This window comes from Balaenoptera physalus, assembly GCF_965194825.1.
Source record: "Balaenoptera physalus genome assembly, chromosome: 4".
Lineage (NCBI taxonomy): Eukaryota > Metazoa > Chordata > Mammalia > Artiodactyla > Balaenopteridae > Balaenoptera > Balaenoptera physalus.
Window position 1 is genome coordinate 108,511,725 of NC_138891.1, and position 12,574 is coordinate 108,524,298.

The following is a 12,574-nucleotide window of genomic DNA, read 5'->3' on the forward strand; positions in this document are numbered from 1 at the left end:
CATTTTTTGCCCCATAGACCCTCTATTTTAAAAAGAAAATTGATTATCATTTGATGTTGATTTCAGGCCACTTTAAAATGCATGCTTAGGATGTCTTCCAATATTTTTGCACATCCATTTGCTGTTTAAGTGATTTAAGTAAGTTTTTCTTTAAGAAAAATGACTATCTCACTATTTAAATGTGGGGCAAATATTTTTCACATATTTGATCTTCCGGTGGAAAAGGGAGGAAGAGGCCATCTCAGTTGATGCTTACCTTTGTCATATTATGTTCCCAGAATTCTACTAGCTGTAGAAATAGGGGAAAAGACAATGAAGTAAGCTTCCATATCTTGATACTAAATTAGTCTAGGAACTCCTCATATTCGCAGAGAGATTTTCATAATTACTGTCTGGTGTTTGCTGTTTAAGTCGTAGTCATTGACTCTGGTGTACAAAGTCTACTTTTCAAAGTTTTAGCTGTTAATCAGAAAAAGGGAGGAGTGAGCTGTATCTTAGAAACTGCATTCAGCATAAGAAATGAGTTCCACATGGCTAAGGTTACTACATGTAGAGGGAAAAGAGTGGGAGAGACTTATTTTTAGGAAGTATTAAGTTGTCAATATTTTATTAAGTATATATAAATGTATTTTGCATTACAATGTATTTTCTAAAAATGTAAGGGGAGGTGCATGACACACACTGAGTCAAGTAATATGTATGTCCAACAGACCTTTAACTCGAAGATCTTTCTAAGTATAACAAATTATTTACTAGAACGTCCCATAGCAACACACACACACACACACACACACACACACACACACACAACCCGTAAAGCCCCAATATTAGTGTTGGGTATGTTTTTGTGTAAGGCTAACTCTAAAAAGGAAATAAAGTTCTCAACAAAATTAGAATCTATGCGTCTCTATTTTGTGGTTGCATTTGCCCTTCCTTCCTTTTTGCCCTTTCTAGAATTGTTTGCTGTGCTAAACGAGACAGTCTCCATCTTTGCAGTGTCTCCTCAGGCATGGAAAGGGATACAGCTTCAGGGAGGGTCAGCAATTGAACTGGGTCTACTCTGTAGCCAAGAAGAGGTCTTAGTTGCAGGTGGCAAGCTTTTACACTCCTCATTCTACAGAAATTCATTTCTTTAATGTGTCCCCTGCCCTTACCCCAGGTTCTCCCTCTGTCTATGATGGAAGAAAATAAAAAAGGGTGCTGTATAGCTTAATACTGAATCAAATTTTATTATCTAAGTAGTCTACATTCCAAGTTATACTTTGGTCAGAAACGTTTATTTTCTATCTAACTATGCATTTCCTAAAGACCCACTGAGGATGAAGTAGTAGATGTTGTAGAATAGAACTATTTAAGCCTTTTTTTAAAAACTCATTTTATCATTATCTTGAGTCTCATCACTGGCTTATCACTCTACATATTAACAAGCCAAAAGATTGAGGTTGCTTCCCAGGAAAAGTAAAAAATTGTTGACAAGGTAAAACACAGTGAAACCACAGGGAAGATGTATTCAAATGAGTCTTCTTGTCTAAAATAATGCATACCACAAGAAATGGGATAATAATACAAAGGATAAATAAATTGATTAGTATGACTTAAGTGAAAATACCACTATAGTGTTGATAACGCTAATAATAAGAAGCTGCAGACTGCGTATAGTATTTGCCTAGTCATAACTACTAACAGGCAGAGCAGACTACCTCCGGCCAAAATCAGTTGCTCACTAGTTCCCCCGCCACCCATCCTTCCTTGTGCATAGAAAGGAAAGACCTGCTAAGTATTTAATCTGTGTCCAGGAAATAAAGCTTTCATTCTACAATCTAACCAAGCCCTAATAAAACAGTAGAGTAGTGGGAGAAACATAAACCTGGACCCTGAAGCAATGTTTTCAGCCAACACCAAGACAGGAAGGCATGAGCAATTTGTTTGAGCAGGAACTGACAATATCAACAAAGTGTGATGTGTCTGTGGAGCAGCGTTTGATAAATGTGAGGCAGCCATAAACATGAGAAGACAGTCCAATGGGGCTTTGTGCCTCCTCCCGCTTCTAGTTTTTTTTTTTCTTTAAATCTTCTTCTCTCTTTTGGTGTATTAATACGGCCTGATCTAAGGTGCTCAGAAGTACACATACATCCTTGCGCTGGTGCTCTTTCCCTGGCTGCTGTACAGGACACTTATTTATTTATTTATTTGGACCTGCTGCTGGTTGCAGTGGTACATTTCCTCTGGTATACTTTCCACCCCTCTCCCCCAGTCTGCTGTGAAAGGCAGCACTGTTTCAATACTTGGTTTACATACTTAATAAAAGAGGCCCATGCCCTTAATAAAAAAGAATGCAGCTGATGGAATCACTCAGGGTAGAGAAAGAGTAAATCCTCCTTCAGGCTGAGAGAGAGAGACAGAGAGAAAGAGGCACCAGCAGAGTTATTTTGCAGTGCACTGAATAGACAATTCACAGGGAAATGTTGAAGGCAGAGGGGAGGCGACCCCCAAGTGCAGTCCATTGCCCACATGCTCTATAATAAATAATCTTCTCGCACCAGCCCAGTAGTGTGTGCAGTGACGTGCCGGGGCCAGCATACACAGAATGGCAGGGAAAACACATCCAGTGGTGTCGAATTTTCATCGCAATCACCAAATTAACTGATTTCCCCACATCACACTCCCCTTACTCGGCGTGGCGTGCGCGGACACACACAGACACATACCCACACAGCAGAGCTGAGAAATGCAAGTTACTGAGAGGTGAAGTGGGGTCTCTAGGAGGATGTTTCAGGACGGATTAGAAACCTAAGTAATGTGTCAGCCACCGGATTACTTGCGTGAGGGTGGCGGTATAAGCAGTGGGAAATGGGACCAGGCGGCGTAAGCAAGAAGAACAGGCTGTCTGCCTTCTCAGGGATTCTGGCACATGACGTATCTAAAATTTACATCAAACATAAAATACACAAAGTTACCACAAAATTTTCTAACAAATATCTCTGCAAGTTCAGTTAGTTAATTCAGGAAAATTCTGTCCACTATCCCTTCTTTCACATTAATAAATATGCATAAAAAATATACGGTCCCGGTCTACCGGAGGAGGCTAGGAGAGAGGATGCATTCCAAGAACTTGCTGAAAGATGGTTCATTGCCCTCATTTAAATCCTCCAAAGGCCGATTGGGTTTTGCACGCCTGTGGTTCTATGTGTCTTACTTTCTGATTCCTTTTACCCGGGGACGAATAAATTTGATCAACTTATCTTTCCTACAAATACACAAATGATGACAGAGGGGTTAGAGGTGGGCAAAGGTTTATCAAGAAATCAAGAGTCACGTAGCTTAAAAAATATCATATGGACCATAATTTCACATCCATCCTCCCTGTATCTCTCACTCAAGCCACATCCCTACACCACTCTCTTCAAAGCAACAATCTTCCGCCTTACAGCCCCTGCCCACTCAGCCCTAGCATGCCGCCTCTGCCTCCACTACCACCCAAAGGGTGCTCTTCCTATGCACTCCTACTCCATACATTGCCATTTATTTCATAATCAGCATCGTCCTCCCATTGCACACAGCCCCCTCCTCCCTCCTTCAAAAGAGAGGGTCTGAGGAAAAGTGTACCCCAGTTCCCAAGCCCGTCTGCATCCAAACCCAGTGATTTGCATAATAACAGTGTTTTGTGCGGTTTCCCTCCGCTGCGGTCACAGGGGTTCCTACATTTCACGTGAAAGGATAATATTAATTACGGAAAAGAAGCGGCAGAGAGCGGATGGAGAGGCAGGGAATCTAAGTGAAAATCCCTTAGCAGTAAAGTAACTGCTAGGGTGCATATGTTTCTTGTCTTAAGAAAAAAAGAAAAAGAAAACCACACAGACTGAATAATAAAAAGTCAGTTTGTTTATAAAGTGGCTTTTCGTCTTTTAATTCTTCCCTTCCCCAGCCCTCTCTTTTTATTTCTTGGTTTATTTATGCATTCTTTCTTTTTCCGTTTACTCTTTTTTTTTTTTCTTTCTTCCTTCTCTCTCTCTCTTTTAACCTCAGACAGTCTCCTCTCTCTTCCTAGGTGAATGACACGTCTCACAGCACATTCCCCCCCACCCCCCCGCCTCCCCCGGGGATGTTATTGCAATGCACACAGTGCTGCCGCTGCTGCTGTTCTCGCCGTCTCGGTAGCTCGCTCCCAGGCTCTCACACACTTTTTAAAGGCACACGGATATGATGATGGTGGGAGGAAGGGGAAAGAGAAAGGCGACCCGAAGGGGAGGTTAAAGAGATGACAAGAGATGGAGAGGGTCGGTCAGGAGCGTGATGTGGGAGGTGGCTGGTGGGGGTTGGTGGGAGGGTGGAATGTTCAGAGAAGGCACAAGTTGCCAGCCAAAAGGCGTGGGAGTGTGTGTGTGTGGGGGGGGGTTGCTGGCGATGATGGAGAGTGAGAGATGTAGGAAGCTCAGGTGAATGAAAAGGCGAAAGGTGCGCGTAAGGGGCTGACTGCCGAGAGAGCAGGGTTGAGACAGCGCTAGAGATTCGAGGGGCTGGAGCAAACTGCCACTGGCCCCTGCCGCACCGGGGTGTAGGGGGAGGGGGTGGAAATCGCCGGGGACTGGGGAACTGTAAGGGGGAGAGTGGAAATATGGGGTGGAGTGAGGATGATGGGGAATGGGCATGAAGTTGATGCTCCCCGCGGCGGGGCGGGGATTACCTTGTAGCAGGAGCCCGCAGACACTGTAAAAGCGGAGAACGGCGCTGCGTTTCCAATTCATGGTCCCTTCTGTAGAGGGTTCGGAATGGAACGAGGGGGGCAAAGAGATGCTGGTGAGCGGGGCACCAGAGTGCGGGGCTCCGCCGGTGCCTTCCTCGCGGAGCCCTCTGGACCCAGGGTCCTCGCCGCTGCGGTGTTCGAACACGCGGACGCTGATCAGCAGCAGCAGAAGCGGCAACGGCGAAGCACCCGCAGAATGGGGTTTCGGTGGGCAAAATAGTTTCTTCTCCTCCTCCTCCTGATGGTGGTGCAGCCGCGACAGTCCGTCTGCCAGGCACGGGTTCGGAGCTTGCCTTCCTCTCCGCGCGCGCAGCAAGTCCCAGCACCCGCCGGGGCTGTCCGAGAAGGTGGTGCAGGGATGCCGGGGTGTCGGAGAAGGGGCGGACGAGGGTTGCAAGGAGTGGGTAGGTCACGGAAGGGAGAGGCGGGGAAGAGGGGGAGCAAGCAAGCAGCAGCCGCCGCTCGCGCTAGGGGTGTCTCGGGGTCCTGGGAGTGGAGGTGGAAGCGGCGCTAGAGGCGGTAGCGGCGGCAGCGGCGGCGGCGGTGGCTCCCGGATGCTTCGGCTGCAGCAGCAGCAGTGGCAGCGGTGGCGGCGACGGCGGCGGCGGCGGCGGCGGCGGCGGCAGCTCTACAGAGCACCAGACACAAGGGCAAGCTCAGCGCGGTGGAGGCCCCGCCCCCACCCTGGCCAGGGACAGACACCGCCCCCCGGCCAATGGAAACATACCCGCCCACCAGGCCTGGCCAATGAGAGAAAGGGATGGGTGGAGACAGGCGCCGGGAAAAACAAACAGGCTTCTCAAGGACCCTTCGGGCAGGAAGAACTGAATCCCCCATTCACACACCCCCGGCTGTTCTCACCTCCTTAGAGAGTCTCGCCCTAACTTTCTGAGGAGATAGCACCTCCATTAATCAGTGCCTAGCCTTCGGGAAGGGTTTAGCCAATCGTCACCGCGAGGGGGCGGGGTTAGCCGTGTCCCCAGCAGGTTCTGGAACCCGTGGTGGCTGGGCCAGGTCTGGGTGCGAAATTCTTGTGCGCATTTGGACTCCTAGAGCAGATGGTGGCTGCACCTGCCCACTCACCAGCTGCAGTAGCATTCTCTGAAGCTCCCAGAAGCAAAAGGGAAAGATTGCAGAGGGCGTGGGAGAGGCTAAGTATAGGGAGCAGAACACCTACCTGCCTACAAGAACTTGTGTGACGGAGGAAGAGAGTTAGGGGTGGAGGAAATTAATTTGTTGTTGCTGTTCTTGAGAATTTGACTTAATCTAGACATAAATTTCAGTAGAGCCTAGCAGGTGACAGTATCACATCGGTCAGTACTGAGATCAGGTAGATCCAGGTTCAAATCCCATAGCTGTCACTTCTTGCTTCACAGTGTTTGATGATTTTACTTGAACGTTTAAATCTGAAGCCTCCTCAACTGCAAAATAGGGATAATAATAGTACTTAACTCTTGGAGTTGTAAGGATTAAGTGAGAATGCAAACCTGTTAGTACAGGGCCAAGCAATGTGTAAATGCTTTATAAATGGCGGCTTTAAGCTGTTTAGTGGGATTCTTCAAATTCGGCATAGCAAGAAATCTTGGGCAATCCTCCATAAATGTCTTAACAGCAACCATAAGGAAGGGAGAAAAAGCATAACTGTGCTTTCTTCAAGGACTCAACCAAAGGTGATCATGGAAAGAAATTCAGGAATCTGGAAAGAACCATCTCTATAAATCAGCACCCTGAATGTGCCCTTTAGAAGAGGAGATATAAATGAACAGGACATAAATTAATCAGAAGTTGTGTTTCCAAACGAGCTTAATTCCCAGGCTTTTCCCTATGACCAGTTTTTAATTGGACCAAATTAGCAGATGATGGACTAGTTCGGTAGTGTTAAATCAGTCACACCATAAATAAAGTCCACTTTGTTTGAGCGACTGCACAATAGAAACCTGCAAGCAAGGAGACAGAGGGAAAGATGAGAGGCAGGATCAATACTGAGGCCCTTAGCTCTTTCTCATTTGTTGCTTACTTTGCCACAACCTTTTACAACTTCAACCCTTGCCTTTTAACTAATGACCCATTCATTTCTCTCTCCACCTTTCTCCCCAGGTTCTCAAAATTAAGAAGCCACTTGTCCATAACAAAACTGCAAGAAAGAGGATATGTGAATACTCTTGTTATTGTAGCAGAGAGTTGCCTACTGTGAGTTTTAGCTGTTAGGAACCTAAGTCCAAGGATACTGCTATCATTTAAACTATTGTGAGCATCAGAAGGTGAAATTCTAATCATTATTGACTCAGGCTTAGGTTTTGCGTCAGGGAGTATAAATAAAAATGGAAATGCCAAAGAAGTTAGGGTTTCTTTATCGACACAGTAGTTAGGGTTCCTGGGTTCTAGTGCACATCCTGCTGCCAGCTGTATGACCTTGGGCATATACTTAACTTCCCTGACCCTCAATTTCCTCAACTATAGTATGAGGAAGCTGTATTTGATGACTTCTAAAGTCTCACAGAGCTAAAAAAAAAAAAAATTTATTACTCTAAGATTGTTATGTTCAAGAAAATGCCCCACTGAACATTTGAACGTGAGTATCTCAACATTTGTGATCAATACTCAGAAGCAAATTGTGTTTTTGTTCTTGTTGATAACTACCAGAGCAGTTAGGATTTCTATACTGAAATAGTCTATAGGTTTACTATGCTGTATGTGATCTCAGACCAGCATCACCACCATCACCTGGGAACTTGTTAGAACTGCAGAATCTCAGGCCCTACCCCATAACGACAGAGTAAGATTAAAGATTCCAGGGTGATTTATATGTACACCAAGATTGAGACGTTCTAGTTTTTAACAGTGCTTTACTGCACTCTCAACCCCAGGGAGAATTTCGTGGGTGTTCTATGAAATGGAGGAGACTAAAAAGCCCTGAGGATTTTTGTGAAATTGTTATTTTCAGGAACCCCAGGAGTCTCCCTGCCATCATAACACAAAAGTAACTCTTCTTGTAAACCATAGAACAAATTGATTAATTTAATTAGATAGTTTAAGAATGGCTGCAAGTTTGATTGTGATGAGAGTCATAAACTTTAATGTGATTAAGAGCTCTCTTTAGCCCACACACCCAGGGGACTGGAAGTGAGTTTGCATTTATTTCAGTCCTGGGGGGGGGAAACACTCAAAACATGAGCTCTGGCCATTTGGATAAATAATGTTATCTTCAAGTACAAAGAATAGATAATGCTCTACTTTGTAAACAGTCTATTCTTAAATGCTATTAATCAATTAACTTAAAAAATGTCAAATGCCCAATGGTTGTAAGATCTTTCAGTGTTTTAAAATGAGACGAGTCAATATGTTCTAGAGTTGTCATTGTATGAATAAATTCATTTCTAAACTTGAAACATTTCTTAGAATGCAATTAAATATCTTTAAATATCTTCATTTCATAGTTTTAAGGCTATTATTGTCTACATATATTATCAGTGTCTCAGTAAATGTACAAATTAACTGACCTCTTATGAACCATCAGGCAATGAATTAATTTTATAAATTGCCAAAAGATGGCATCTATCCATGAATCCCTATATGCAAGAGTCTAAAATATTAAACCTGTTTGGAATATTTTCTTTACTTTTTTTTATCATTAAGCCTTGTATTCTCCTTCTCCTCATGGCAAAATATTGTTCAATATTTCATATTTTAAAGTAAATTTTTAAATGAAGGTAAATTAATGTTTTAAATGTAAGTCATTCACTTAATACTCATTTTACAAGTCACATAAAGATAGCACATACTTTTTTCCTGCCTTGGGAATGATGGTTCTCTTTGCTTGTACTGTCCACACAATAGGATGACAGCCTCATTCTCCTGCAGTAGTACCCTAGATATTATAGTTCTTTTAAGATACATTTCACAGAGGAGACCACAGTTAGTTTGTACTTTATGATTTTTTTCAACAATCTGAAATAATTGGTACTTATCATGAATGTGATGTTTATGCCTTTTTTATTCAACTAGGAGCAAAGTACATTGTCAACAGTTTTAAGGTGATGGATGTGATCATTAACTAGATAGGGAAAATCTTTTCACAATATATACATATATTAAATCATCACTTTAAATATATTACAAATTTGTCAATTATACCTCAAAGCTGAAAAAAAAATAACAATTTTAAAACCAGTTTTAATTGTGACAAAACTTTTTGAAATAAGAATGGGAAAATTATTGTGTCAATATTTTCCAACTATGGATAAATTTAGTAGGATTTCACATGATTAATAGAAATATTTATATTTCTCTTTTAAAATATTAAATTTAAGTGAAATATCTAAACACTTGAAATATACACTCATTATAGATACCCAGGACTAAAAATCTAAAAATCCATGCTAAATTGACTCTCATAGTAAATTGACTCTTGCAGTAAATTGACCTAGAAAAAGAAATTTCATGGCCTGGTGAAAATGTAGACCACTGTGAAAGAAAATTGGCTTTACTGAGTACTGGAAGCATTGATTGTCATTCACCATGCTCACCAGTATTTTAAATATGAGGTCAGCTGCCTGTGTTGCAGAGATGTTAAGAATCCTTGGGTTTGGTATATATTATATTTAGTATAATACATAGTATATAGTATTATTTATATATATGTGTGTGTGTGTGTATATCATACATATGATAGTATATAGCAATATTAACTGCCTTTATATACATTTTTAACTTAGCATTTTGCTACTGCTTACAAAACATTCAATGTCCTTCAGAGTTACGACCTATTATTTTACCCCACCCCATCTCAAATACCTTATAGCTAGAATTTTAACTTATATTGATGATGGTATATAAATGTTGAAAAGAAATTCACAGATATTCAGAAATTTACAATCTCAAGATTAGCTGTTTCTTCATTTTTACATGAATAAACCAAGTGGCAATATGACAAACATCTATACATTCTCTCATTTTAATATATGCAGTTACAATATATAGAGTAAAAATGACCTTGTGATGTTAGGTATTATAAATTCTATCTCTACAATGATTGAATCTAAATGATCTAAGATATGTGGCCATCGCACTTTCCTAAACTCGTCAAAGGGGATAATTCCTTTTCCTCCATTTCCCCGCAAACAAGCAAACATTCATCCTACTTTATATAAGATTGTATGATCCTAGAGTTTAATATTAGCTAATATAAAAAATAGTAGTTTTGCAAATGACCAAAGGTAAGTGGAAATATTCTGGAGATAACGCCCAACTCTTGGACACTGATATTGAAAATGGGCTCTATTAAAAAACAAAACAAAATAAACAAAAAACTCTCTGAAGAAAATGACTCTGTATTCATTCAAGTCAATTTCATACCTGCTGCACTGTTTTTGTATGTGGAGTGTTTAATATTTGGAACGCTCCTTTTCCAAGATCAGCGTGTAAGTCATTTCCTTACTTTACCAAGGAGTCTGCTCAAATGTGCCATTCCCAGAGTCATTTACTGACTCTCCTCTGCTTCTCCACCCCCAATCCATCTAGTCACTCTTTATACAGCTACCTTTTTTTTATGACCTTTATAAACTTGAACTTATATACTATTTAATTCACTTGTTTACTTGTATATTTGTTTTCTCCCCAACTAGAATGTAAGCTGCAAAAATGCAGGGACTTCGACTTGTTGACTGAATTTTCAGCAACTGGAAAAGAGCTGAAATATATTAATCATTCAACATATATTTGCTGAGGGAATTAGTGCATCCATGCAAAGCTGACTACCTTCTGGTTTAACTTGTATAAAGACAGATTCAGTTATCTTCCCTCTTTGTATATCTTTTTTAGGCATTATTTTCTTTAATAAATAATTCTAGGTATTATTAAATGCAACCATTCAAACTAAAAATTCAGCACTTATAAAAAATTAGATTTTGATTTTATTTACAAAAGAAATACATATAAGTTGAGAAAATACAAACTATGCAGGAATAAATAAAATAAAATAAATAAAACAGACACCCAGTGGAAGTTACTTTAGTGAGTTTACTCCCTATACATAACCACTGTTCACCATTGTTAACTATCCCTGATTTTTTTCAACAGCAAAATGTTTGGAATAAATAGATAGAAATGATTACAGTCTACCTATTAAAGTGTACACAACTGTTTTTTAGTCATCTTTGTAGTCCCTTGTTTGAGAAGGTTCTTAGTATTTGTACTAGTATTTAATATAATTTATGTTAGGAATATTACATAGTTCTATGGAATGAGCCAGGTCAGACTAACAATACGGAAACCAACTGAGGACCCAGTTTTTGATCCAGATTGACCAAATAAAAGGAGCTATGTTGGATACTAAATAGCTGAGATAAAGAATTGTGAAGAACTCTACGATACTACTTGATTCCTGGTGAATCCAGGATACATTAAGCTAGCTTATAATTCCAATGATTGAACAACCAAGTTGATCTACATCTCTAGGGAACATCTAATTTGTTCCTTAATAAAATAAAAATAATCAGAATAATAAGGCATCTTGAAGTAGCAAACAAACAAATACTAAAAGGACAGGGTAGAATAGAAGGAAATAAGTTTGGAAAGTAAAATACAAAGAATAGCATGGCTTTAAAACTACGGCTTATTCCTAGAGCTGTTGACACTAACACTTTATGACTATTTAAGTTTAAATTAAGTAAAATAAGATAAAATTTTAAACTATGCATCTTAGTCATACTACTCACATTGTAAGTACTCAATAGCCACATGTGACTAGTGACTACTCTATTGGACAACACAGGTTGACAACATTTCCATCATCACAGAAAGTTCTACTGGACAGTGCTGTCCTTGCTACCAAAATTTGTATTAGTATAGGCTCTCCAGAGAAATAGAATCAATAGAATAGAATAGAATAGATAGATATAGATATTGATTTATTGTAAGGAATTGGCTCATGCAGTTAAGGCAAATAAGTCCCAAGATCTGCAGTCAGCAAGCTGGAGACCCAGAAGATCTGAGGGTAGAGTTCCAGTCTGAGACCAAAGGCCTAAAGCAGGAGAGCCAATGGTGTTAAGTTCCAACCCAAGCCCAGGAGGCAGGAAAAGGCTAATGTCCAGATTGAAAACAGTCAGACAGAGAGAGAAAATTCTTTCTTACTCTAACTTGTGTTCTATTCAGGCTTTCAACACAATTGATGATGTCCACCTACATGTAGGAGAGTGTATTAGGATTCTTCTGAGACAGACAGACAGACAGAGACTGACTTATTATGCAATTATGGAGGATGAAAAGTCCCACAATATGCTCTCTGCAAGCTGGAGACTAAGGAAAACCAGTGATATAATTCCAGTTCAAGTCTGAAGGCCTGGGAACTGAGGAGCTGATGGTATTAATCCCAGTCCAAAGACAGGAAAAGACAGTTGTCTCAGCTCAATCAGGCAGGCAGAAAGAGGAAGTAGTCTCCCCTCTTCTGCTTTTTGTTCTCTTTAGGCCCTCAAGGGATTGGACAATGCCTGCCCACATTGGGGAGGGCTGTCTACTTTACAGAATCCATTGATTCAAATGCTAATCTCATCTGGAAACACCATCATAGACATACCCAGACATAATATTTAATCTGGGCACCCCATGGCTTGTCAAGTTGACATACAAAATTAACCATCACAGAGGGGAATCTACTTTACTCAATCTGCTGATTAAAATGTTAATCTCACCCCAAAACACCATTCCAGTCATACCCAGAAATAATATTTACCCAAATATCTCAGTACCCTGTGTCCCAGGCAAGTTGACACATAAAATTAACCATCACACTTTTCATTTGATAAATATCATGTTGGCATTCATTATCACCAC

At 40.7% G+C, this 12,574-nt stretch overlaps 1 protein-coding gene across 4 annotated transcripts in view; it reads right to left on the reverse strand.

Moving 5' to 3' along the window:
• CADM2 (cell adhesion molecule 2) overlaps window positions 1–5,365 on the reverse strand; it is a 1,048,372-nt gene extending 1,043,007 nt beyond the window's left edge. For all 4 annotated transcript variants that reach the window (XM_082460494.1, XM_082460492.1, XM_082460493.1 and 1 more), the window contains exon 1: window positions 4,685–5,365. In XM_082460494.1, the coding sequence (XP_082316620.1) occupies window positions 4,685–4,745 (61 nt within the window). In that variant the 5' untranslated portion in view covers window positions 4,746–5,365. The remainder of the gene's footprint in view (window positions 1–4,684) is intronic.
• Between the last annotated feature and the right edge of the window lie 7,209 nt (window positions 5,366–12,574).